This window comes from Lepidochelys olivacea (assembly GCF_965140295.1).
Source record: "Lepidochelys olivacea isolate rLepOli2 genome assembly, chromosome: 10".
NCBI lineage: Eukaryota > Metazoa > Chordata > Testudines > Cheloniidae > Lepidochelys > Lepidochelys olivacea.
Genome location: NC_140420.1, coordinates 5,150,373 through 5,175,925, shown reverse-complemented (window position 1 = coordinate 5,175,925; position 25,553 = coordinate 5,150,373). Strand labels below are relative to the sequence as shown.

The 25,553-nt window shown below is 50.1% G+C and overlaps 2 protein-coding genes across 4 annotated transcripts in view; one reads left to right on the top strand and one right to left on the bottom strand.

Annotated features, from left to right (window-relative positions):
• The first annotated feature begins 12,329 nt into the window (after positions 1-12,329).
• Positions 12,330-24,204, top strand: GNG13 (G protein subunit gamma 13). 2 transcript variants are annotated; one of them, XM_084640969.1, is made up of 3 exons: positions 12,330-12,477; positions 18,791-18,936; positions 23,627-24,204. In XM_084640969.1, the coding sequence occupies exons 2-3, from the start codon at positions 18,839-18,841 to the stop codon at positions 23,730-23,732; spliced, it is 204 nt and encodes a 67-aa protein (XP_084497095.1). In that variant the 5' UTR covers positions 12,330-12,477; positions 18,791-18,838; the 3' UTR covers positions 23,733-24,204. The 2 variants fall into 2 exon arrangements, with proteins under 2 accessions (XP_084497095.1, XP_084497094.1); XM_084640968.1 differs by lacking the exon at positions 12,330-12,477 and adding an exon at positions 12,512-12,922.
• A 41-nt stretch (positions 24,205-24,245) lies between these two features.
• The window catches only part of CHTF18 (chromosome transmission fidelity factor 18), a 46,612-nt gene continuing 45,304 nt past the window's right edge, over positions 24,246-25,553 (bottom strand). The window contains exons 21-22 of one of the 2 annotated variants that reach the window (XM_084640640.1): positions 25,458-25,515; positions 24,246-24,553 (exon numbers count right to left, since the gene is read on the bottom strand). In XM_084640640.1, coding sequence (XP_084496766.1) covers positions 24,417-24,553; positions 25,458-25,515 — 195 coding nt within the window. In that variant the 3' untranslated portion in view covers positions 24,246-24,416. The remainder of the gene's footprint in view (positions 24,554-25,457; positions 25,516-25,553) is intronic. The other variant, XM_084640641.1, reaches the window with a different exon arrangement.

Genomic DNA, 25,553 nt, shown 5'->3' with positions numbered 1-25,553 from the left:
ATTTGAGTAAAATTGAGCTGATTCTCTGATGGAAAGCACTGTCTCAGTAGAAAGTACTGTTACTGAGCACTCTGGTGCTAGGGTTCTAGGAGCTTTAGAAATGTGTAATAATAAATTATTTCTCAACATCCAGTATGGTGGGGTGGGGGGTAATCTTCCTTACTTTTAAATATTTAGGAATTATGCCATGTTAACAAGCCACTTCACCTTGACTGGTCCCTTGAAATGTGTTAACTACTTATGCTGAACAATCTTTCACCTTGTATTTAGCTGAGACCCCCTGAGTAAGTTTCTGAACGTGTTGCAAAAGTTTTGAGTAAACTTGAAAGCTTGTGTGTCTCACCAACAGAAGTTCATCCAGTAAAAGCTTTTGCTTCACCCATATTGTGTCTCTACTCTTCTCATGACGTCTGGCCTGCCTGTCCATTCTTAAGTAATGTTCCCTAGGTTTTACAATCAGATCTTAAATTTGACCTGTGCAGTGAATGAATGAATAGTAAACTGTACAATCTGAACATCTGTTCAGACTCCCTGATAGGGATTATTCCTAACTCCATTGTCAAACAGGTGCAGTGACCGTTAGCAGTCTTTAGCATGTATCCTGTAACTCTTTGGGGGCAATTCAACTTATATTTTGCCGTAAATAAAACCTTAAGATCAAAAGTTCAGCAGGGTTGTCTCCTAAGATCACCTATGTATGCGATGCTGTGAAATCCTCTGCTCTAAATACAGGCCAGTTTTGAGGAAGAGTAAATGGATGTCTGAGTTGAAGAACAAAACATTTCTGAAGATTCAACAACTTCTATCTTAATATTACATGTGACAGGTTTCATTACAAATTATGGACAATTCCTGCATCAGGTTCAAGAAACCTCAGCTTGGCTTTTTTGCGGTATGCAGAAGAAGCCTGTTCTTATATTAAAAGCTAATTGTAATTTTAATTTTAAATGATAATTCAGACAGAGAAATACTGACATGATGCCTTCAGCAGAGAAATCAGCTGTGCACCGTGCCAAAGAATTAGGAAGTTTATGAGAAGAGAGCCTTAAAGACAACCTTAGGGGATACCTTCTTGACCTCAATCAAATCACATTTAAGGTTATTTCCTGCTACTCTTTTGGTGCCCAGGAGGGGAGATATTGGGGAACAAAAGTATGACCAAATGATCAAAATACTGTTCCTAACCTAACAGGAGATTGTGATTAGCCATAGCAACTGCTCTCTTTAAATTTCTGAAGATGGGTGTGGGGGAACAATGTTTGCCTACTATAGCGTATATCCTAAAGACTACTAACAGATGTTGATGCTGTTTGATGTTATGGGTAGGAGCTGGATTGTGAAAGAAACAAAATTCATTTTGGATAATACTGGCTTGTATTTAGACACCTTTCATCCAAGGATCTTTGAGCACCATGGTCCTTATAGCCCCCCTGAATGAGGTATAATTTGCATCTGTAAAAGGGGGATAATGCTACTGACCACCTTTGACAAAGCACTTTGAGATCTGTCGATGAGCAGCACCAGGGATTCTTTTTTTCAGTAGCAGAGGCCCTGGTGGGCTAAGTGCTGTATGGTAGGTTTAGTAAAACTCAGTCCCTGCCCTAAAGATATTACAAGACACACAAGACCTCCTTAGCAATGGACTGCTCACTCCTGGTCAACAGCTTCCCTTTGTCACTTGATGTTGCTTATGACTTCTTAGCAGCATCAAGCCAGTTTGCAAATAGAAAATAAAAAGGAAGATATTTCACAACATTCCTCAGCTGTCTTTCAGGTAGACTCATTGTGAGGCTCCCGGACCTGATGAGTGAAGGTTACTAATAAAATAATAGCTAATAATAATAATGGCTTGAGGAGGGTGGAGATGTTGGTTACCGGGAGTTGGATGCCTATGCCAGTGTCAGCACGGCAAGTGCTCTGTAGGCCTTTTGAAGGGGCAGGGCTAACAGATTTGCCGTACGCCGTATATTTTACACCACGTTTTTCACATAGTGCTTGTGACTGCTTATTTCCAGCTCATTTTAGATCCATTAGGAAAATGATTTCACTAGACCTTGCTGCTAATCTTGCATGATCAATGCTCTCTGGTATTATACAGCTCCTAAATTATCCGCTTGTCGATTTTAATCCTAGCTTGCATCCTGGAAGATGAGGATCCATTGGCGACAGCTGAATTTTTTTATATTTACAAAATAGAGGAGGAAGAGGAAGCTGATCAAGTGATACAGAAATGTAGGAACCATCTAGTTATGCACAGATCTTGCCAAACTAGCTCATACTGAGTCCGTCTAGTCCAGTATCCTGTCTCAGACAGGGGCCAGCATCAGATGCTTCATAGGTGGGTGCAATAAACCCTGCAATAGGCAGATGTGAACAAAACTGCTTCCTTTGAAGATCTCATCTAAACCCTAATATTAGAGATTATCTTAAACATGAAACACAAGGTTGCATATCCCTTCCCCCGAAAATTGTAGTAACTATTGTAATGCTGGATAATCTTTTTATATATCTAAATGTCCAGTCCCTCTTGGAATCATGCTAAGTTTTTGATCTCAATTACTTCCTGTGACAGTGAGTGCTACAGTCTGATTACAAGTGTGGAAGAAAACTATGAATCGTGTGGACAAAACCACATAATCATGTTTTTTATTACCACTGCCCTCATCCTCGCTTCCCCAGCCCCACTTCTTGTTGTTACTTTCACTCTTTGCTTTGTGTTTCTAATTAGAGCAGGATCTTTTGGGGCAGGGTTTGTGTGTGTATGTACAGCACCTGACACAGTGGGGAGCCTAAGCCTCAACGGGACCTTTCTGCCCTGCTGCTATACAGCTATTCATTACTACTAATACAAGTTTTGATATTGAGATTAAGGCTGAGTTGTGCAAAGCAACCTGCTTCTGGGCACCAAATTCCTATTCACTCGAATATGGATTAGGTATCTAAGCCCCCCTTGCCAACTTTGGAAATCTCTGCATTTGTTCATACTCTAAGACTTTCAATGGGCAGTCAATTACCCAATCAAAATAAGAGCAAGATGTGGTGCCATATACAGTCAACACTGAAGGTCTCTTTGGCTTTTCCTGCAGTCCAGACATTCAGTACTGTACCTTTAAATGGTCTCTGCTGAGCAGGATAGGACATTCACTGATAAACTATTTCTACAGAGCACACTAATTAACCTGCTAAATGAGATTATCCCTTCTGAGCATGCATTAGAAAGCTAAATTAGCTAAAACACCATTCAAAAGAGATCCATAATTAGCCACCTGCTCTGAGGTCACCATCAATGTTTTTGATGACCTCTGCCTAAGGTCTGTTTTTTATTACCTCTGCTGTGATTGCTCTGTGGGTTTTTTGTGGGGAGCTGGGTGGGCTCATTTCTGCTGAGATTCCATTGTCCTCACCGGGCATGCTGTGTTGTTACCAGGCCACTTCACCTTGCTGGCCTCAACGTTCTCTGGCTCAGTGAGTGTAGGAGAGGATTTACAAAGACAGAGAACGCTTAGGCCAGCAGACCGCATGCAACCAACTCGGTCCCTCGTAAAAGCTCTTACTTCCCCCACCATGTCCCCCAGACATAGTGGTGAGATTGCAAAATAAGACAGAAGTTGGTGAATGAAAATATGATCGGCTTTCTACAGCATGCGTCTGCGTCTTTGGGCTCCAAAGGTCGGAGGGCTTTGGAAATTTGGCCCTTACAGTTTACAGCCCTGATCCTGCAGCCACCGATGCTAATGGCAGACACACCAGAGACTTCACTGAGAGAAGGGTCAGATCTGACATTAGATCAAAGCCCCAAAAAAATGACTTCATCATGCTGCATGAGGCATTAAGGAAGGTGAGTAGATCAGCGTCTAGAGCACTAAGTGGGTTGGAGCACAATAGATGTAGTCTTCTAGAAGCTCCATATTTCAAAGTTTCCAAGGGCTGCAGTGTAATGAGCTTGCTCTGTCTTTGGTTGGGTGTCTTTTGGTGGCTATAAGGTAGGAGTGATAGGCAAGTAAGTACAGCAGTAGCGCACTTGGTTTCCACTGGATGCAACACGTTGCACAGGCTGGAGGTCCTGCATTTGCGGAGGTCGTTTACTATGTGCCAGATGAAGCAAGCTGTCAGAGGGCTCTGTAGTTTTCAGGCAAGAGCCTGTGATTTGAGCCCCCATCATGGCTTCCGTGGAAGAACTTCAGATTGGCTGGAAAGTTCTAAGTAGCTCTAATGAGTTACTGCAGCATGTGACATGAAAATTCTGGGCAGGTAGCTGGTGTTGAGATGGCATCTTGGTAAGAAGTCGCTAAACACATTGGCACTATCTAGATTGAAATGTACATGTATTCACCTCCAGATGCATGGTTAAGCATGCCCAACTCTCCGGTAGAAGGAACATCATATTCGTATTGCATGCTGCCATTCATTGGGCTAATGAAGGAACAAAGTCAAGCATTGGACAGGCGCAGTTGTGACATTCTGCAGGAGCTGCTGTCCTCCACAGGTGCAGTGTGAGGATAGTTCGTTACATGGCTGGTTATCAAGGCTGGGCTCAGAAGAGGGGATGGAGAAGGGAATCTGAATCCGGAATTCATGGGAACTTCAAAATCGATGCTTTAAAATTGGACGATGTGTGAAGGATGGATGAAGGCATTGGGCTGGGACTCCGGTGATTTGGGGTCATTTCCCAGCTCTGCCAGGGAATATTTGGGCCCCACAACGGTGGGGAAGTCACTGAAGCTGGTCCTCAGTTCCCCCAGTGTAAAATAATATCTCATTTCTCCCTCCCTTAGTCTGCCTTCTCTGTTTAGACTGTAAGCTTTTCAGGGACCGGCCTGCCTCATTCTATTGGTCTGTCCAGCACCTCACCCAGAAGGGCTGTAATCGCAGGGAGGGTCTGGGGGCAATACGGTAATCCTAACGCATTTACTTTCCGTTATTGTGGTGTTAGTTAAAGACTCTGTCAATGAACTAGAGGCACACATCAGTATCTTTCTTCCAGCTGCCTGCCAGAAATATAATTTTTAATAAATTGGACTAAGCAACTAACCAGCAGCTCGTTGCTGGCTGCCAGATTAACAGCTGGCCCACAATCATTAATATTACAAAACTTCAGGAGTTCGTAATTCCCTAATCTATAAAGCTGGGCCTGCAATCTGCCAGGCCTGGCCCAGAAGCGTTTCCTGGGATGATGCCCCCCAGCTGGGGATATTCCTCTGTAAAACTGACTTTTTTGACCAGCTGAAGAATTTGGCACGTCTGATATTTCAATGTGAGCAGGTGGACAGATCCGTGTGCTAGGGCCAGGCCAACAGATGGGTGGCAATTGTGCACGATGCTAAAGAAAGGGACGTATGCTCCTCCAAAGTACCCCAAGGGAGGGCTATTTAGTCTGATGGGAAGCTGAACTTCCACGACGTACCAGTCTTGATTCACGGTACAGAGCAGCAGATGCCTTGTGATTTATTAATGCTTAGCTGCCACGTAGCTGTTTTCAGCCATCGAGCTCAACGTGTTTTGCAGAGGCGGGCAGCATATCTTCATTTTACGGATGGGAGAAACGGAGAAGCACGGAAGTGAAGTGACTTGCCCAACATCAGCTAACAGGCCAGGGTCAGAGCCAGGCACAGGGCCCATGACTTGTGAGTTCCTGTCCAGTGGCCCCTGCTGCTTCTCGGGAAAATCTACACAGAAAAGCTGAACTTCCCTTGCTGTCAGCCCCCTCACCCACTTACCTTGCTGGCAAAGCTGTCAGAGGAGATGCTTCCTGCATTGGCTGCCACAGCTGTGCTGCAGCATTCGTGATTCCCAGTTGCTTCTAAGCGAGAGGGTAAACAGAGCCCCAGGCAAGTCCAAAGCCAATGACGTCATCCCTAACAAAGCTCTTTTCTAAAGGGGCTTTCTGGGCTCTGCTGCAGATGTGCACAACCCTGTTTAGCTGCCACTACAGTCAGATGTCGGAAAAGACAAGAAAATCCAATAACCCACCTTCAGCGTCATTTTGTCGTTAACCCCCCAATCCTGCCCCAGAACTGTTTGGAGAGGCGGCACGAGGAGCTTACGATTGATGTCAACGGCTCAGTAAGCTGGTATTTCTGAAGCCAGTATCGCTGACCTCTTTAAGCAACATGTGGTGTCGTACAGAAAAACGCAGCGCACCAGCGGGAGCGAGGAACCCCAAGAGGCTGCTAAACAGGAGCCCAACATCACGGATTTAGAGTCCCAAAGAAAAGCCCAGTGTTGGTGTCACAATAAAAATGAATCAGCTCTCTTTAAGAGAAAGCATGGCTTCATTATGTAGGTCTAGTGAGGCCCCCTCCAAACCCCACCCCTGAAATAAACAAATCAACCAACTAACTAAAGAAAGAAACTCACCCCTGCTCCCTAAGAGTTTTCTCCCTGAAAAGGGTAAAGCACCGGAGGCTCCAGGTTGGCTACAAAGAACATGCCAGAAACTTCGGCTTCCACTAGGGCTGTTGCTGTTGCTTTTATCTGGCAGGCGCGCAGAGGCGAGGTGATGGGGGGGCGGGAGGGGGAAGGACAGGGACAGCAGCCCAGTGCTGGTGCCCCAAAGAAAGAGGTGCTGGAGCTCCTCCGTTGGTGCCCTGCGGCCACTAGTCCGGGTTGACTGACTTGTGGGCAGCAAAAGCGGAGAAGCAGGGGCACTATGCTCCCGCCAGGCCTGTGCAAAGGTAAAGGATCATGGGGGGACGGGGGTGCAATGAAGTGCGGAACCTCGTCCCCCTCCCTTGGCCAGCTCTGAGCGGAAACCTGGCAACCGCCACCTCCCATCCCGGCCATGCCTGAGTCAGCAGCAGGATCCGGCCTCTCGCACAGGAGGTATCAGGCTGGGGCACCTGCCAGTGCTGCAGGCTGGGAAGGGGAGGCCCCAACATTTCCCCAGCCCTGAGTGGGGCAGCAGCAGGGAGAGGGGCTGCAGCCTGAATGCCAGGGCTTTCCATTGGTGGGGGATGCCGGGGCTCCAGCCTGTTGCCTCCTGAGTGGGCACTGGGTCCTTGGCTGCAGGGCTGCCACGTCAGGCACCACCCGGAGAGATGGTGCAGGCTTCTGGGTCTCCCCTCAGAGCTGGCCGGGCGAGCCTGGGCCCCTTGCCCTCTCCCCCGACATTGCATCCCTATCAGAGACACCCGGCCACCAGGCTGGCGCTCAGGAAAAGAGTGCCTTATCATAACGAGAGCAAGAAAGGACTTGGGACTAGCAGAGGAGGGGTGCCCAGAAGATGGTCCTGTCACCAGTGTGAGCAAGCCCTGATGGCCTTATAAAAAGGACAGAAGTTAAAAAGCTGAAACCAACTGCCAAGGGCTTAGGCAAGATATTTGTGAAGCCTCGGAAAGGGTTAAGCTGCTAACAGCTGTGGCATGCCCTCAAGGTCAAGATTAGCCAATGAGCGTTTGCCCTAGTGCTGTGATATTGATAAATTGATTTGTCTCAAAGAACATGGGTGGTGGATGAGCTGAGTCCCTGGACTGCAGTGGAATTCTCCTTCCCTGCTCCCTGGTGAATTACTCCCTTAGTCTTCATACAAGTCCTTGACGATTTTTCAAGTCCCTGGAATACTTTTAACAGGGGACATGGTGCCCAAAGAGGCAGACGCTATGGCCGGGAAGGAGCATCCAGTGAACAAATGGCCTGCAGAGGCTGGTTCAGTGACGCCAGCGCAGACTGGCCCAATATTGTCCCTTTTGGACTCCAGCTCTGCCCCAGCAAAGATGGTGCCTTCCCCGCTGTTGTCATGAAGAGAACGGCCCAAGGGAGGCACAGGCCAGCCGTTTCTGAACGGCATCATTTCTGTTCAACTGTTTTGTGGAAATTTTGAACATCAGTTAACAAAAATGTCAGGATTTCCCGTGAAAATGTTCTTGGAAATTAAGTTCTGGAGGCTGAGCAGCAACCAGACTGAGAATCTGCCTGGGGGGGCCTAACACAGAGATTTCAGTCACTGTTCGGCCAGAGGAAAGAGCACAGTGAGACCCCCCGAGTGGGCATTGTGTGTGTATTGAGAGGTACACAGCCTGAGCCCCATGATGGAGCAAGAAACCCCCATCTTTTCCAGCCAGCCCGCAGCTGAGAAGCCCCAGTCCTCACAGCAGCCCCACAAGCCTGACTTGCCAGGCCAGTATAATTCAAGTAGAGTGACGCCTTCTGGCGGGACTGCTGGCTTTAGTTCTTACAGTGGCCGGCTGGCTAGCCCCTCTCTGCTTGCCCTTTCCTTGTGTGCCTTGACCATCAACTCCAAACTGAACCAGTCCAAGGCGCTTAGCCCGTTTTTTCTGAGACCTGAGCGACGGTTTTGCTGCCTGTAAAAACACAGCTTGTACTGCGGTTTGAAGGCAGACTTGGTTCTGTCTTTGGTTCCCATCAGCTGAGTCTGCACTGGTCAAATGAGCAGCGACTCCCCAGGGACGCACCTAAAGTTCTTTCGATTTGACAGGCGGCGGATGGAGCCCGCAAGGGACTTTGGCCATAACGGACGTACAGTACCTGCCAACAGCAAATACCCTGGCGCCCACATTGATTTGGAGCTGGAAATGTATCGGCCTTGACGAGAAAGCACGGGCTGCTGGAGAACGGTCAAGAGCCATTAATGAGACACACATGCTGTCCTGTCCCTATGCATGCTGACTCCCCTTACCAGCGTGTGTGTCCAGCTGTGCTCTCTTACACGCGCACGTAGTTTAAGCTCTTGCCGTCCTTCACCTCGGCATTGAGCCCTTACTAATTTTCGTGCCCCCTTTCAATGGGTTCGTGCAGCCGTGCGGCTCGTGCAAGGCGCCAGCTTGGCCACGCTGGCTCTGCTTCGCCCCCCAGCACAGACACCAGCAGCAGGGCCTGTAGTGTCCCACTCGGCTCGGCACGGGCCTGGAAGGGGGGGGATCGCCTGCACCAGTGAGATGATAGTGCTGTCACCATGGCCCATTGTCCGTGGCGTCGCTTCTTGGCATCTCCCCACATGCCCGGCAAAAGCGGGGAGGACGAGGGGGCACCTCAGTGCCAAATGTTGTGAACGCTGTGACGTGACTGATCTGGCACCTCGGACAACTTGGCAATAGAGGGCTCGTGTAGTGAATAGGAAGTGGGTGGTGCCCCTTTAAATAGTTTGGGAGCTTCCTAGTGGGGCTCCCCACCGTCCATCGCAGGCACCCCCCAGACCCGAACGAAGCAGCGGCGTTGCTCGGCCACCTGGGTGGCTTTGTGTAGGGCTGGTAAAACTGGAACTCAGCTGTGTCTGTGTGGCGTCTTCATGTGAATGCTGCACAAAGCCGCCATGGCTGGATGGCGCCCCTCAGGGGCCAGGTTGAAGAGAGAGCGGTTAGAGAAGCGGGCAGAGACGGAAGCACGTGAAAGTGTGACATCCGGCAACTAGCCCTGCTCCCAGGTGAGGCCGTCACGCGAGAACGAGCGCGACAGGCGGGAGCTACTGGCAACACTGTAATTACCAGCCACGTTATAGCACGGCCGAGACGGGGCCTCTGTGGCGGGACATGCTGGGCAAACACATAGAGAGAGCCAGGCCGGAGAAGGGGGAAACAGAAGCAATGAGAGAGCGGAGCCTTGCCCAAGGTCACCCAGCAGCGCTGGGGCATGGAACCCAGGTGTCCTGACACCCAATCCAGTGCCCTCTCGACTGGTTCTCAAAGAAAATGTAACTCCTGAGCATTGGGAGCTCTTAGTCTCCTCCTCTGCCATCTCCTCCAGCCAGCCCTGCCGCTGATCATTCAGCTTGCTACTCGCAAGGCCCTGCTGATTTCAGCTGGCTCCACCTTGAGCGAAAATGCTTGACACGGAATGGAGTAACAAAAAGCACGGCCCATACCATCGAGCAGCATAATGCTAGAACAGTCCTCTGTCGCTTCTTGGCCAGCTGGGGTGGTGCACATTTTGGTTCACTGCAAAGGGGTTGGGTAGGGCGACTGTTACACCTAGCTTCACTGCATAAGCAACAACCAAGTGCCTCATACAATCTGGCACTCCTCCCCACCCCTGCTGGCTCCCTGGCCAAAGCCCAGTCTTGCTCGCTGAGCTTCTCAGCCAAGGTCAGCCCTGCCCCAACCCGATTCTTTGTCCCAGTCTCTTTGCCAAGTGAGTCGCAGGCACCTTTGAACTCAGACTGACTGATCTAGTGGCCCCCTCTGACCTTAAAAAAATCTATGAATCCGTCGCCTCCCAACTCCCAATCTCCCGCCCGCCAGTCTCCTGGCCCAATCTCCACCCCCTCTGCCCCGCAAACTCCCGGTCTCCCACCCCAGGCTCCTTGTTCCAATCGAATTCCGCCCCGTCGCCCCCGCCGTCTGGCTCTGTGTTCAAATCAGGCAGCTTTCTCCTGACTGCTCTGGGTGTCAGCAGAAGGAAGCACTGAGTGCCCAGCACAGACAAGGTCCCTGCTCTCCGGTTCGGGGCCCAGCCTCGGCTTGGCCCACAGCCACCCAGAGCTGCAAAGTCCTGCTCAGCCCCGGACAGAGTCTTCTGTGTCCAGCTGCAAAGCTGTGGGACGTTACAGCTCAGTAGTCCTTGCTCCACAGCACGGGCACGCTGGAGCTTTTCAAAGGATTTTTTTTAAAAAAAAAAAAACATGGGCAAAACAATCTGTTTTTCACTCGCCTCCATCTTGGAAACAGCTGGACCATTTGGGCTGAATGTTTGCAAACCATGAGGCAGCGGCCCAGCCAGCATGGAAACATTTCAGCCCAAACAGGTGAAAATTGGCACCGTTACAAGTAACTGAAAACACAGGGTTGTCACAGGAAGTATCAGGCAACCTTACTAATAGGCAGTAGCTGCCAGCCTGGCCTAGAATACAAACCGCTGAGACAAGGGGTAATTTCCCTGTACTCATACACTTACTGTATGTGCCATGTGCTCGAAGCAGGGTATAGCCAACGGGATGTGTATGGGCAGGTAAGTGTTTCGTTCGTGGTTCATGACCACTGCTGGCTGCAGTTTAAAACCCAAGTCTAAAGCGGCAGCGATGAGGCGCTAATGGCAGGAGAATGGCCGCATTACCAGGCTCTTAGCCGCTGGCTTGGGCATGGCCACTGGCCACCGGTCTGAGATGGAACGGACAGGGACTGGGAAAGAGCTCCTGAGTGGAGCCAACAATACACCTGTGAGCTCAGCTGGGGGCCTTAGAAAGGGGGGCCGCCGGCGTATCAGAGTGAAAGAATGAAACGATCGTAATATGATACCGGGCACTCGGGGAGCAGCTTTCAGCCCAGGCTTTCAGTGTCATTATTATTATCCGTTCTATTGCGATTTATGCCCGACGCGCTCCAAGCGTGGAAACAAACAAACCAACCCCCGCAGTGAATTAAGACTTGGAAGGCGCCTGGCAGGTTGGTAAATAGACGTGTTTTACAGCTGGGAACCTGAAGAGGGGAAGTGACTTGCTCTGGGTTGAAGAGGACACCCTAGTTCTAGCTACTAGACCATACTCTCTTCCAGCACACAGCATAGTCTCGAATCCCAGTCGTCTAGTCGAGACCATCGTGCAGGGGGGGGGGGGCAACCTGGGGCTCCAGAGCCACACGAGGCTCTTCAGAAGTTAATATGCGGCTCCTTGTACAGGCCCCGACTCGACTCCAGGAATGGAGCGACAGGTGCCAACTTGCCGATGTGCTGGGGGGCGCTCACTGCTCAACCCCTGGCTCTGCCATAGGCCCTGCCCCACTCCACCCCTTCCCACGTCCTCCCCTGAGCCAGCCATGCCCTCGGTCCCCCCCTCCCCGGAGCCTCCTGCACACCACAAAACAGTTGACTGGAGGGGCTGCTAGTGGGCAGGAGGCACTGGGAGCGGGGCGCGGGGGAGCTGGTGGGGGGCTGCTGATGTGTTACTGAGGCTCTCTGGCAATGTCCACTGGTAAATTCTGGCTCTTTCTCAGGCTCAGGTTGGCCATCCCCAATAGTGCCTCGACACTCGACTGTCCCACTTCTTCCACGACGGCGACACTACGTTTAGCTGGGTGATGATATTCTAGTTTTTGTTTCATAGTAATTAAACTAGGGACCCTGTTCATTACTTTAATGCTTAGCAGTTTAGCTACCTTGATTTTCAGAGGGGGGGTTGGGGTTTTTCAATCCGCCGGCATTTCTGTTACGGCTCCGCTTCTCGTTTGACTTTGTTTAAACCTGTAACATCGCCATTTCATTCTGCTGGCAATGAGGCTCGCTTGGCTTCATGGATGTGCCAGCAATCGGCACAGACCCACGCCGGAGACAGCCCGACGGCTCTTGCGCCAGCTGCGTGAGGGGCTCCGGGGCAAAGCCGGCAGTGGGACTAGAGTTTTGGTTGGTTGTTTAATAACTCAGCACACACTAAGCAGGCAATCTTGTGCAAGGGATCCAGCAAAGCCTGAGGAATGATCACTGTGTCTGAGCAGTACAGTAACGACTGTATTACACCGTGTTATTCTACTCGAGCATCTCTTGGGGGTCCCTGATCCCTTAGGGAGACAATTAAGGCACCAGGCTTCGGCAGAGGTAACTATGGTATCCAAACAGGAGCTGTTACTGTCAGCGGCTGTCAATAGGAGAAAGACTGGTCAAGAGCCAGCAGCATCAGCCCTTTCTGCAGAACCCGTTCTCCAGCACAGAGGGCATTGGCGCGATCAGCACAGGAGCCAGGGACACAGGCTGGCTGGCGCTCGGCTTAGCTCAGTACCAAACCGCTAAACAGCAAAATCCTCTGGGGTGGGGTGGGGGAAAAGACGGTCTCATTATCCCGCTCGGTGCTGTGTCTGAGGCAGCTGGCCTGGCTGCACATTAATAGCTTACACTGAGGATTGGCGATTGTTAACAGGGAGGAGAGCTTTAGCTGGATCCATGCTGGTAAAGGGCCACTGAGTCTCGCTGAGCCAGTGGAGGACGCATCCTTTAGGGGGGACCTGCACTTTTTTCTCCTCCCGGTTACATATTTTCTTACAAGGTAGGTGGCTGATTTGATTTGTTTATTTGAAAAGCAGCACGACAAAGGCGTTGGCAGGGGAGGGGAGAGGAATTATTCCCCCCCCCCTCCACTCCCTCCAGGGGAAGAGATTAAATCAAAGCCGCCTTGTGTGCCTTGCTATTGATTTGCCTGCATCGCTTTGGAACAACAGCAGGGACACGCATCTGCTGCTTGCTGGCACCGGCGGGGAGCTTGCGTCTGCGGCGTATCGGAAAAGTCTGGGGAGATGGGACGCGCCCCGCACAACCGGCCCTTTGCAGCTGCGGCCTGGGACTCGCGTCTCAGTCTCGGTCACACTGCGTTGCCGGTCTTTTGAAAAGCCGGGGCCTTCGTGCAGTCCCGCCTGGGAAGCTCTGTTGGGGGATGGGGGGGGGTGTATGTGTGTGTTTGAAGTTAGCCATGTGCGGCCTCTCGGTGATGCTCTGTTGCCATCCCTGCGGCGGGTGGAGGTTTCCGAAGGGCCCGTTGGCGTTTGCCGTCACGGTAGAGGAACGTGATTGCCAAGACATGCTCCGCGTACCCCCGAAAGCTTGTCTTGCTCACCAGCAGAAGTTGGTCCACTAAAAGCTGTTACCGCGTCACGCTCACCAGCGGGGACGTCAGTTTCAGGGCCAAAACATTATAAGCCTAATATTGTAAGCGAGATGCCGAGGCTAAGGTCATGGCAGCTCTCGCCTTTTGGCTGCCCGGGGCGAGGGTGTGTGGCGTTGAGGGGGCAGGGTCAGCTGGAGGCTAGACGTGGGGAGACAGTGACGGGGTGTGTGTGTGTGTCCAGGGTGAGCGCACACCGCATGCTGCTGCATCCATGCAGCCCAGCTAAGACAGACCCCCCCCCACCCCGGGCCGTGGCCACCCTGCTGGAGAATGCAGTGGGGGGGGGGGGGCGCTGAACATTGTGGCCGCTCCGCAGGGTTGTTTTAGGTCTTTTGGGGCAAGGGCCTCCCCCCGCCTGGATTATTGGAACTGGCGCCAGAGGCTTTGATGCCCAGGTGCCCGCCTGCTCTAGCAGCATGAACGGTTTCTTGCAATGGTGCCAGGCTGGGCATTACATGCTGCTTTCCACACCCTGCTGGAGGCTGCCCAGAGGGACAAACCGGGACCAGGGTAGATCGAGCTGGATGGGGACCTCCCTGCCCACCTGCCTTGGCCATTGCCCACCGCCACTCGGCTTGACAGCAAAGTGCAGCAGGGCCCCACTGGGGCCAGCCAGCCATTGGGGCTGAGGTGTCAGACAGAGGGGCCTTGCCCAGAGAAAAGTCTTAGGTCAGGTGCTTGCGGCTTCTGGCCCCTTCCTCAGACGTGAAACAGCTTGGCTTATCACGGGCTCATTGTGGCATTCGGTGCCAGGACTTCCAGGGTCTCAACTGGACTCTGTTATGGACTTGCTGGGTAACCTTAGGCCATGTCAATGCTCTGTGCCTTGATTTCCCCTGCTGTGAAATAGGGACAAGAATACTTCCTGCCTCATCTTTGCAAAGAGCTAGAGCTGACAGGCACAGCATGAGAGCGAGACCAACATTGCAGTGTGCATGCCCTTTGGCTTCCTTCCCCACGTTTCTATTTTCTGTGATTTTTTTCCCTTCCTCGCTCCCCTTTAAATTCTCTTCTCTCCCCCATCCATCCCTTCCCATTCTCCTCTCAGCCTCTCCAGTCCATCACTGCTCACCTCTTGCCTCATGCCCCTTGCTCTCACCAGTGCTTCTAGCGTTAAGCACATGTCAACTGGCGTTAGCTGGCAAGGGGCAGTCGATGTTGGAAACCTGACCAGCACTGGATGTTCAAGTAACAGGGATCGCCCTGAATCAGCTCACTATGCTGCTCAGTGGGGACAATCCTGCCAGGCCCAGTCAAGCCTATGAACCCAACTGCAATAGCCTGCAGTGAACCCTCGGTGTATATCGACCTCAAACCAAACCCCGGCCCTGACTCTGATCTCACTTACATCCGTGTAAAACAGGAGTAACTCATTGTCTTCATGGATGTTAGCCTGACCTCCACCCTTGTGCAAGGGTCAATGACTTCTTTGTGAAGGCAACATTTGTCTTGGTCCCTTTACTCAGGGACTGCATCCCACCTGCTCACCCTTCTGACAACCTATCAGCACAGATGATGTATTCCCCCACCATCAAACAGGCTCCATTTATAGTGGCCAAGTGGTTACGTGCCACACTCCACCTAAGGGCATCATAGAATCTAAATCGCAATCAAAGCTGACCTGGTTCTCCTGGTTACTTATTTGAATGTTAATGCTTCCGGCAGCGTATGCAAAGCACAAAACCTGCTAGCCCACGCTATAAAAGGAGAAGCTCTTGTGTTATTTATGCCGCTGCTTAGCTCTGACTTTGGTGGATTCGTGCAAAGGTAGGAGTGGGGCTGCTGTTGCGATGCAGAGACAAATGCAATAGCCAGTGGGCAGCAGGACAGGCCTATATGCTTCACTGTGGGAATGACACTCTTTACAGTAAGGGCCAGATTGGGAGACGGGCAGGGTCTTTCCCGGCAGGTGCACTTTGTACCTGCAAAGTTGTATTTAGAATTGAATTGCAGGAGCAACTCGGATTGTTTGCACCTCTGCCCAATGCAGGGAGAAGGGCAAATATTCCATTTGGTGCCTGCAGGTTCATTGGTGCAGGCAGATTGCACCGGTGAACAGGGAGACTGGGCCTCAGACCCCTGAAATTGCACCTCTACAGGTATCCCGGAGTCTGGAGTCCCCAGCTGCTGCTGGAACCTTTAATTTCGAGGTGGCAGGAGGAAATGGGAACTGGACTTGGAAAAGAGCTGGTAGGGGGGACAGTGATCAAGACGACTGAGGAAATTGGTATTTGTTAACGCACTTTTCACCTTTAGTTCACTGGCTAGGACTCGGGTTTGGCTGGTGTTAGACAAGTTGTTCTCGTCCGGTGGCTGTTTGGTATTGGCTTGAGAGGATTTGATTTTTACCAGTAAATATTGATAAACGTCAATTTCACCACACACACTAAAGTGAGGAGAACTATACAATAGTTCCATCCATGAGGATGGAAATGTACAAAGAGGCGAGATAAGAAAAATGCTCTAAGAGAAGGTTTCAGAGTTTGATTTTTAGGATCTTTACTTTGTATATTTTGACATGTGATGTTGAGCATTTGTGGTTCAACAGTTAAAGCTTTCATTTTTGGAATCGCAGCATCCACTGTCATTAAACAATTGGCTGCCCCTCCCCAGCCCTTGTCTGACCTTCCTCCCAGAATTTCCCTCAACAGTGAAAATTCAAATAGATAAAAATCTAAACATAAAAATTGATATGATCCATCCAAATCATCACAAACAAGAATCAAATTCTGCCAAGCCCACCTGTGTGCAATGAGTTGGTCTCAGGGCAGTTCCTAGTAATATGGAGAGCTGTCCACATCACCAAACCATCACTGTGACAACTGGCACTTCATACCGCCCATGCTGGTAGAGAAATGACATATGCATATTGAACCCCACTGGAAGACGAAATAGGGGGAGCCTGCAGGTCAGGCCTGAAGCATGTTGGTAGGACAGGGTGTGAGGGATGTTTGCCCTGCGGCTGCTTGAGGCACAGCAGAGAACCAGGGCCGTCAAGCCAGCACCTTTCAGCCGCACTATCTGTGCCCAATTTAATATAAATGTAATATGAATGTTGCTTGACTGATTGACAACACAGCAGCGAAGGGTCTGGCCCAGCGTTTGCAACCATAGCCAGATTCCGATAGCTTTACTTGTGCTCCATCCGAAGTCCCACTGACTTCAGTGAGGCTACGTGTAATGTATGACTCAGGCTAAGGGTACCAGAATCTGGCCCTTAACGTCCTAGTAGATCCAGGAGGAATCTCTGAACTATTCCTTGCATGCTCTGCAGGAAAGCAATGCTTTTTTCCCTTTGGGGCTTCAAAAGGGTCTCCTGGGCTTGTGACGCACCAGGAGAACGCTAGGTGAGGCAGACGGCAAACTAACTAACCCGCTACGTTTTATAACAACAAACTCGATAGGTTCTATCTCCTTGTTGGAATCAGGCCCCTGAGCGTCAAGGACCTGAAAGGTATTTGAGAGCCCCACTCCTATTGAAATTAATGGGAGATAGGTCTTCAATAGCTATGAGGACCTGGGCCAAAGTGACACAGGAAGTCTGTGGCAGAACTAGGCGTAAGCGCCAGGCCTACACCCTATCCACGGGACTATCTTTCTTCCAGCCTACCTGCCTTGTTAGAGATTAGACACTAGGAAGCTGTGCTCAGCTGTGTTTGCCAACAGCCAACGGTTAGAATGGCCGAGCCTGTCTCCGGTGGTTGGACCTCCTCTGTGTCCACTGGCAGATTAGCCCTATGCCTAGGGACTCCCCAACTTGGCTCGGAGATTTATCGAGCATTCTTTCCTCTGACCCAGGGCCTCTCCCCAGCTGTCTGAAAGCCCCTCACACAAAATTGGTCTTTCCTCTCATATCCAGGCTTAGTGGATATCTGCATGTGTAGCCCCAGCCACTCGCCCAAATCAGAACATTGGTGGGTCTCTCCCAGGTATCCAAAAGGAAGCCTTCCCCAGGCTCACTGAGGAAGAATGGTGTTTGGTTGGTCTCCCCTGGAAGTCACTCGTTGCATCTCTCTTAGTTAACCCTTCCCCTTCTGAATCCCAGGTTGCTTATATTCAGCTGCCACGTGTAAGTGTTGTCCTAACATCCGAGACAAGTACATTTGGCTCTTCTCTGACCCCGAGACACACAATGCCAGGAGCTTCTCAGTCAGCAGGATCTGGGCCTGGTTTCATCCAGGGAAGGCAGGACTCAGAATGAAGGGGCTGTGGTTAGCAAGTACCATGTGTCCAACCCACTTTGGAGCTTAGCCCGCTGTCTGACTACTCCTGAAAGGCAGATATTTACATCAAGGCTAAATCCTTCATTTCCATCGGTCAGGAACAGCTGCCAGATCTCCCTCCCCATGCAGCACTCAAAAAGATTTGTTAGTCAAACGATAATGCCGTCTGATGCACTATGCAAATTGCAGTGGGGAGGGGGATCAACGCGGGGGAGAATTACTTTCAAATGAACACACCAGCCCGACCTAGTTCCTTAGTGGTAGCCTCAGACTGAGCAGCAGCCACAGCAGGGACCCTTGATGCATGGGAGGGACCCCTGGCATGATGCAGGTGCATCATAGAAAGAAGAGAGTGAAGGGCAACAGCTGTCAAACGATGGTGCAGCTCTGGCCTAAGAGTTTAGAGAGGTGGAGCTGGGTGGCAGTGAAGGAGCTGCAAACAATGAGCCCCTGGTAAAGGTCTGGAAGGACATCTAAGGGCATGGCAGGAGCAGATTTGGGGTGGGGGGGGCGGGAAGTCAGTGTCAGGGACCACAATGAAGGGTAGCCAAAGCTCAGCTTCCTGGCATCACCTCACTGACCATTTGCAACCCACAGTGGTGACGACAGCCAGAGACCGTGGAGAATGCACGGTGAATATGCCGAAGGGGGGATTCTGCATCAGCAGATCCTAATTCCCAGGTTGCGAGTTCATTTTGTTTGAACTCTTATGGCAGGGCTACGTGGGGAGCCACCATCACCGGGTAACCATTACGCCCGTTACACCCAACAGGTCCCGGGCAAAGGGGCGAGCTGCACAGAAAGCCTTGATGTGTTCTTGACAAGCCACTTCATCTGTGAACGGCAGGGCAGAGCTCTTTCCCAGAGAATAGACACACCCGTAGGAAAGCTCATTTCCAACGGCCGTGCAACAGGGACATGTTCAGCCATGAAGGGCTAGAGCGGGAGGGAACGAGCTATAACCAACGCACCTGAGGAGGAACGGGCTTTGGGAGTATTAACGAGTGCAAATTTGCCTTTGTTTTTTCAGCCCAGGTTGCTTCCACATTAGAAAGGACATTCGTTAAGACCTGCCACCATGGATGAATGGGACCTCCCGCAGTGGAAGAAGGAAGTAGACAGCCTGAAATACCAACTGGCTTACAAGAGGGAGATGTCTTCTAAAACAATACCTGAGTGAGTCAATGCTTTCCCCTGGCCCCTTCTGGCGGCTGTTCAGTAGCCCACATGGAACGAGTTGGTGGGTCTTAGACCAAGGCCTAGTGGATATACGCCCTCATCTCAAACAGGTCACTCTAACAGGCACTTTGGACCACACTGATATAAATTGGAGTAGCTCCTTTCAGGTCAATGGAGCCGTGCTGATATGCACCAGCTGAGAATTTTGCTCTCTCTGTCAGCAGCCTCAGCAGAAAGGCTAAAGATGAGATAGACTCGGAGACAAGAAAACCCCTCTAGGTGCTCCGCATAGTTGGGAGGAGTGAGGTGCATTGGCAGGCCCTGCGGGAAGCGGGCCCTGCTGCTGGCCCCACATAGGACAGCAGACTCCAGGGTCTTGAATCCAGCGCCCTTTGCCAGAAATAAATTGGCATCAAGAAGACCAGGCCAGCAGGAAAGATTTGCCCAGGATAAGGGATACGCTAGGTTAACATATGTCTGCACCTAACTTTAGTTTAGCTCTGTTTTAGCCATGATTGGGTTGGATCAGCTGTTTCTCAGCTCTTTCCCCCTGGATTAGAAAGCAAAGGACCCTTCCACTTTGGTGACCTGCTCATGAGGTGGTGGTAGCTTGCAGGGTTCCTGCTTTAGTCCAGATTTAATGGGGGCCATGCACCCCTCAGCGCCCAGCAGGCCTGCAGATAGTGCTCCCTGCAGAGCCAGGCTGGAAGTGCACCTAGAAACATTACTTCCCCTCTCCGCACCCACAGCCTGGATAAGTGCATGTACAACAGAGTTGCTCTGCAACACTTGTGCCAAATACATGTGCAAAGGGAGGCATCTGCCGGTGCAAGAGAGAGGGAGCTGCCACTGAATTTGCATTTACCTTTGAAAATCTGCTCTGTCAGGTGCTTTTGTATTATAAAACTTATTGCACTGGGGACAACTCCATAGTGCATGTGGCAGGACCTATTCCATTCTAGGCATCTCTCCTGGCTTCTGGAAAAATTCATACGACTTAATGACTTTGTTAAGTTCCAAATCTTTGTAGTGTTGTGCAAATTCTTTTGAGAAAGGAGCCTTGCACTGTTCATTTAAGCCCTGGTAGCTCTAAGAATCCAACTCAAGACCTATCTAGATAGCAGAAGTGCCGACCCAACTGCTCCCAGACTGATGTTCCCATAGCATCAGATGCAGCTGCCTTTGCATCATCCTCTGCCCCACAGAAAGCTCCCACCCCTTCGGGCTTTGAGATTGCTCCCCACAGAGGGATGCTGAGAAATCTCTCACCTGTTACATCAGCAGCTCCAAATCCTCAAACAAACATGGAGCCTGCCCAGAAAACGAGAGAAACAACAAAGGCTGGGCTCTTTTTATTTGCCGTGGGGTTTCTGAGCTGCTATGGGGGTTATGTCTTTATTGAAAGCTGAGATTCGCACAGACTCACCTGACTCTGGGACGGGGGCTTTAAAAACAAAATACCAAATATTGAGAAAGCCAGCAACACTGCAACCTCTAGCTGAAGTGTGGAGGGGGGCTAAATCGTTAGCAGAGATTTGAAAGTCCACACAGTCATGACCGTGCCCGGTGACTCACTTCCTGTGTGCTGCTAAGGTTGCAATCCTTCCAGGTCTCCAGTCACAAAGCCAGCTCACTGTCCTCCTTCAACACCCTCTTTAAAACTCTCCTCTGCTGTGAAGCCTACAACAAATGTTACAGTGGTTAGGCAACTGGTGTGTTGCGATCACTGCCCATCCCGTTGACCTATATCGTCTCGTGGTTTCCTCATACTCCCCCGTCTGCCTGCATCCGTTTTCTCATCTTAGTTTGTAGCACGGACTTTTATGTTGTATTTGTACTGCACCTAGTACATGGTCCTTGACTGGCGCCCCTCGGCACACTCAAATTATTAACAATCACCTGTAAGAATATAGTGAAACCTGCCCTAGAAACTCATCTGCAAAAGAAAAAAGCCGAGCCTGGTCTCTGCGGGATGAATAAATTTGCCGCAGGAACTTTGGGGCCCCTTTCAAGTGCTTGTTTATGAGACTGGCTATTGCACGTGGAGCCCCGAGTGTTGTTTCCACAAGAATAGAGACGGTGAGTGAGGTACTAATGTCAAACACCTGCTCACCTCCACCTGGTGTAGTCCCCAAATCCCCACCCCATAAGCGGCTGTAACAGCACATGACTGTCTGTCTCAGGCCTGGAACAACAGCGGGGCTGGAAGTTAGAAGGGAGGTGCTTTGCTGGATGTTTGTGAGGGGGCAGGCCCGGAACAAAACGGGGAGCTGCAAGTCAGGAAGGAGATGCAGCGGCAGAGATGCGGCTGCGGGTTCATGGACAGTGCAGGCTCACCGTGCCCCGCTCAAATCGGTACCCTCAGCACTTGAACAGTAACGGGTTTAACAGCAAAGGGCTGCAATCCAAACTCACACACCGGGCCCCGTTCTGACTGCGGGGGTCGTCTGAGTGGGCTGCGACAGTCCGGGCTGTGGGTGCTGGCCAGGGGAGGGTCACTGCCGAATGGCTGCAGAGACAACGCTCACAAGTTTAACAGCAGCTGCTTTCAAGCGTGAGCGACAAAGCCTTGGCGAAATCTGAAGCGGGCCCAGCCCTGTGTGCTGAATACTTTTCCTCACCAGGCTGTGGAGGGAGAAATACAGATTACAGGCTGATTAGTAGCTTGATTCGTCTCTGAAACCTTCCAACTGTGCCCCAGAATACAGCATTCTGGACGGTCATGAATATCAGGTGAAACCAAATGGTTCTGGTACCAGTGGCATCTCCGAATGATGCATTCTGGGAGGAGGATGGCAAATCTAGCAGAGGCCAGTGGTTTCCTGCGGGATGAAAGAAATGAGAGATGTTCATTAAAATGCATTGCATTGTTACAATCTCCTCCACAGCTTGGTGATAAAGACATTCAGCCCTGACCTGTCCTGTACACTTAAGCCTTTGTGTTTCACACTCTGGGCAGTGATCTTCCAAGCTTTAGAATACACTTGCTCGTATTAAAAAAAAAATTAATCTCCTGATGGGTAACCCATTGCGTGTGTGAATGGCACAGTTCAAAGCCAAGGAGTTTTAAACCAGAGGTTCTCAAGCTGTGGTCTGCAGAAGGCTGACAGGCCACACGATGCTGACTCCTCATTTTCACCTACTAATGCACATTAGCAGAAATTCGGAGGACCTTAAATGCTTCAGGGCTGTTACTTTCCCGTATAATCACTGTAGCCTGGAGGTGTTAGGTGATCGTGAATGAGAGGGGACCATAGGTCCACGCCATCATGAATGGGAGTGAGGCATCCGAGAGACAATCGCGTTATTAAAATGTGACCCACGCTGCGCTGTAGCGGAGGCATGCCTTCTGGAAACAAAGTAGCTGAAAAATTATCTGCTCATTTGTCTTCTCCAATTACCTGAGTCTGGGGTCTCCTGGTCACCGGAAGGCAACGGGGGCACCAACACCACTTAAGATGGTTCCCCAAACCGCTCTGCTCCAGGTGGCAACTTTCAAAGAGCTTAAAGCTGCAAAGCTCTCTAGGATCTTTTGGGATGCAAGGCTCTTTTTACTGAAAAACGTGTACCGTTGTAACTGAGCCTGTCGCTACCGCCCGTTCAGGAGGATGTGTGGACCTCAGAGACCTGGGGACGTGATTTGCCTAACACTGTAGAACTCGTAACAGAACTTTTTATGCCTGTAGCATCTGCAGTTATGCCAGATCCCCATCATGAAGGCACCAGATCAGCCGGGGGGGGAGGAGGAGTGGGTGTACATGCACCCTTGTGCCTGATCACTGCGGGTGTGGATGTGAGAGCCACAGAATCTCAGCTCCACACACATACACAAACACAGATACGCTGCTGCTTCTATCAATAAAGGGGTGGAAGCCACCCACCTTCCCTCCCTGTGATCCCTCACAGATCTGACTATGCAAACAGGTCACATGCCCAGGGTCGGAAGCTCACGCAGAGACCTGCCACCCCACACTTCTCTGTGCTCTGCCTCCAACAGGCTACACCCTTTGGGTACGTGGGGGAGAGTAAGAAGGAGGAGGGGCATAGTCAGCAAGACACGTGAAAGGGAAGATACACTGAAAAGTAAGAGAAGTGAAGTCAGGACAGAAAGTTGTAAGTGTAGCTGAACACGGTGCCAGGAGTCTTGGGGGCAGCTCACCCACTCAGACATCCCAAGGGCAGCCTGCTGAGACTGGGTGCGAGGGACGGACAAAACTAAAGAGCCAAATATAGCCTCAAAATGCAAGAACCGCTGCTCACCTGCTAAGTTTCCTGCTCCCAACACCACAGAACAGCCCACAGGGCTTCGCCACCACCCTGGACAATGCTGTGTGCTGCGTCCGATTCAGCTTACTCCAACGGCAGCAACCCCACAGCACTGGGAAACTCAGAGTCTGGGCGTTGAGGGTTTAGCGTTAGAGAAGGTGGGACGGCTGGGTTCTCTTCACAGTCACACTCCTGACTCTCTGTGTAGCCGTGGGCAATCTGGTTAGCCCCCTGGTCTTTTGAGGATACTAGTATTTTACCTACCTGACAGGACGGCCGACTGAGAGATGCCATGGGGACGCTAAGTATCATTACTGCATAACGATGAAAAGAAACGTTCTAGCTCCACTTCAGCCAGAATAAGACCACGAGAAACGCACAGAGCCATTTAACTGCCCCGCCTCTCCCCTCTTCTCTGCAGGTTGATGAAGTGGATAGAAGATAGCATTCCAGAAGACCCATTTCTGAATCCAGAGCTGATGAAAAGCAACCCTTGGGTGGAAAAAGGAAAATGTACCATACTCTAATGTACCTAAATACAACTTCACTCCCAAGCAGCCGTGGCTGACAAAATGGCTTCCTCCTGAGATATTCAAGTTTGCATTAACTCTGAATGTAAATTTTTTTTATTAGTTTCCTAATATGACTAACTGTACAAACACTATCCTCATCTTGTCTTATTATTTTTATTAGTAGAAGCGATTCTTTTTTATACTGAAAAAGCACATGCCATAAGAGTAAATTGGTAAGAGATGCAATGTATTGGAGAATGGCTGATTAGCAGCATCAGAATGGGGACTTGAAAAGCAATGTCAAACAACGGGCAGAAGGTTTCTCTTGATTAATCCTGTAGTTTTCAATTAAGCTTGAGCTTAACTATGCTTCTGTGAACCTCGCAGAGCCTTTGTAAAAGAAAAACACTTTTATAAAAAAAATTTCAATACTTTTTTGTATATTGTAGAATATACAATTTTGCAGCAAAGCCGGCGAAATACGAGAACTAAGGGTTTATAAATGAAATAAACAAAGCAATACTTCACAAATGTTCAAAAACATTTATTTTGCTTATTTATTTTTTACAAACAGCTGAATAGAAACTAAAAGCCAGAAAGTTCTCATGAACCATACATGTTCTTCAGAAAGCTAAGAGTCACATTTTCCTTTCTGTTCTGTATGTATTGTTTCTTTGGTTTCATTTCTTTACATCATCACTAGAGCAAATCCTTAATGTAAATATTCCGCCTGACGGCATTCGAAACCCCTTCATTAAAGCGGAACCAAACATCGCTCTTTCCAACAGCCTTTCCAATTTGTTTTTCAACAGAGTCGTGCTCGGACGTTTGATTAGCTGATGGTAACCAGAGAAGGTTGGTGGGTGGGGAGAGAAGATACGATAATACAATTAAATCAACGGACTTAAAATGGGAAAGGCTTAAAGTTTAGGCAACAGACTCTCAAGGAAGTACCAATAAGACACTGAAAAGGACGGCACCTGCAAACATTACTGCCGGGCGTAGTGCTTACTACGAGTGCTCCCACAGTCAATTCACTATGCCACACTAAAGTGCATTCAGAACTTGGTTCTTACATTCAAAGCCCCTGGTCCTACACACACTTAAGCATCTTGCATAACTTTGCAAAGCTCTGGTCCACATTTCAAAATTAGATCAATCTGGCTACGTCACTCAGGGGTGTGAGAAATGTCCCGCCCTGACCACAACCGTTCGGTCGACCTAACCGCTGGCACAGATGCAGCTAGGTGAACGGAAGAACTGTTCCGTCTACGTAGCTCCTGTCTCTCAGAGATGGATGAACTGCAGGGAAATTCCCTCTGTCAGTGGAGGAAGTGTCTACGCTACAACACAGCTATAGCATAGACATGCCCTAAGTAAAATTATTGCCTAAAACATTTGAAGGAGCAGAACCGCAGCCATATTTATCACTCATTAACTGGGCCTTTGGGTACTTCCATAATGAAATATCCTACCATAGCTGCTCCATGTAGGGGACTGGACTGGTGTCATGGCCCAAGTTTCTTTCCAATCCTCCCCTATACATAAATGTTGTCAGACAGTTGCAAAACACACCATGGAAATTGCTCCCCAGCTCCATCCACCCTTTTGAGGAACCACAGTCTGTCTTATTTCAGCATTATGGAACCACAGAAGATATTGCAAAGCTTTCTACTACAGCACATGTTCCCAGTTTCCTTTCATCTCTCCTGACTAATATCATGCCTTTTCTACACATACCTGCTGATGGAGACACCTGCTTCTTAACAAGCTGGCGCCCAAAGAAGTCAGTTTCCGGCTGTGGAAAGAAATCAAAATGGTTTTAGTAGACTCCTC

Excerpts from the sequence above, each read along its gene's own strand:
- GNG13 (XM_084640969.1), top strand. The coding sequence starts at position 18,839 with ATGGATGAATGGGACCTCCCGCAGTGGAAGAAGGAAGTAGACAGCCTG. Across the intron at positions 18,937-23,626 it reads TCTTCTAAAACAATACCTGA|GTTGATGAAGTGGATAGAAG; the intron begins GTGAGTCAATGC and ends TCTTCTCTGCAG.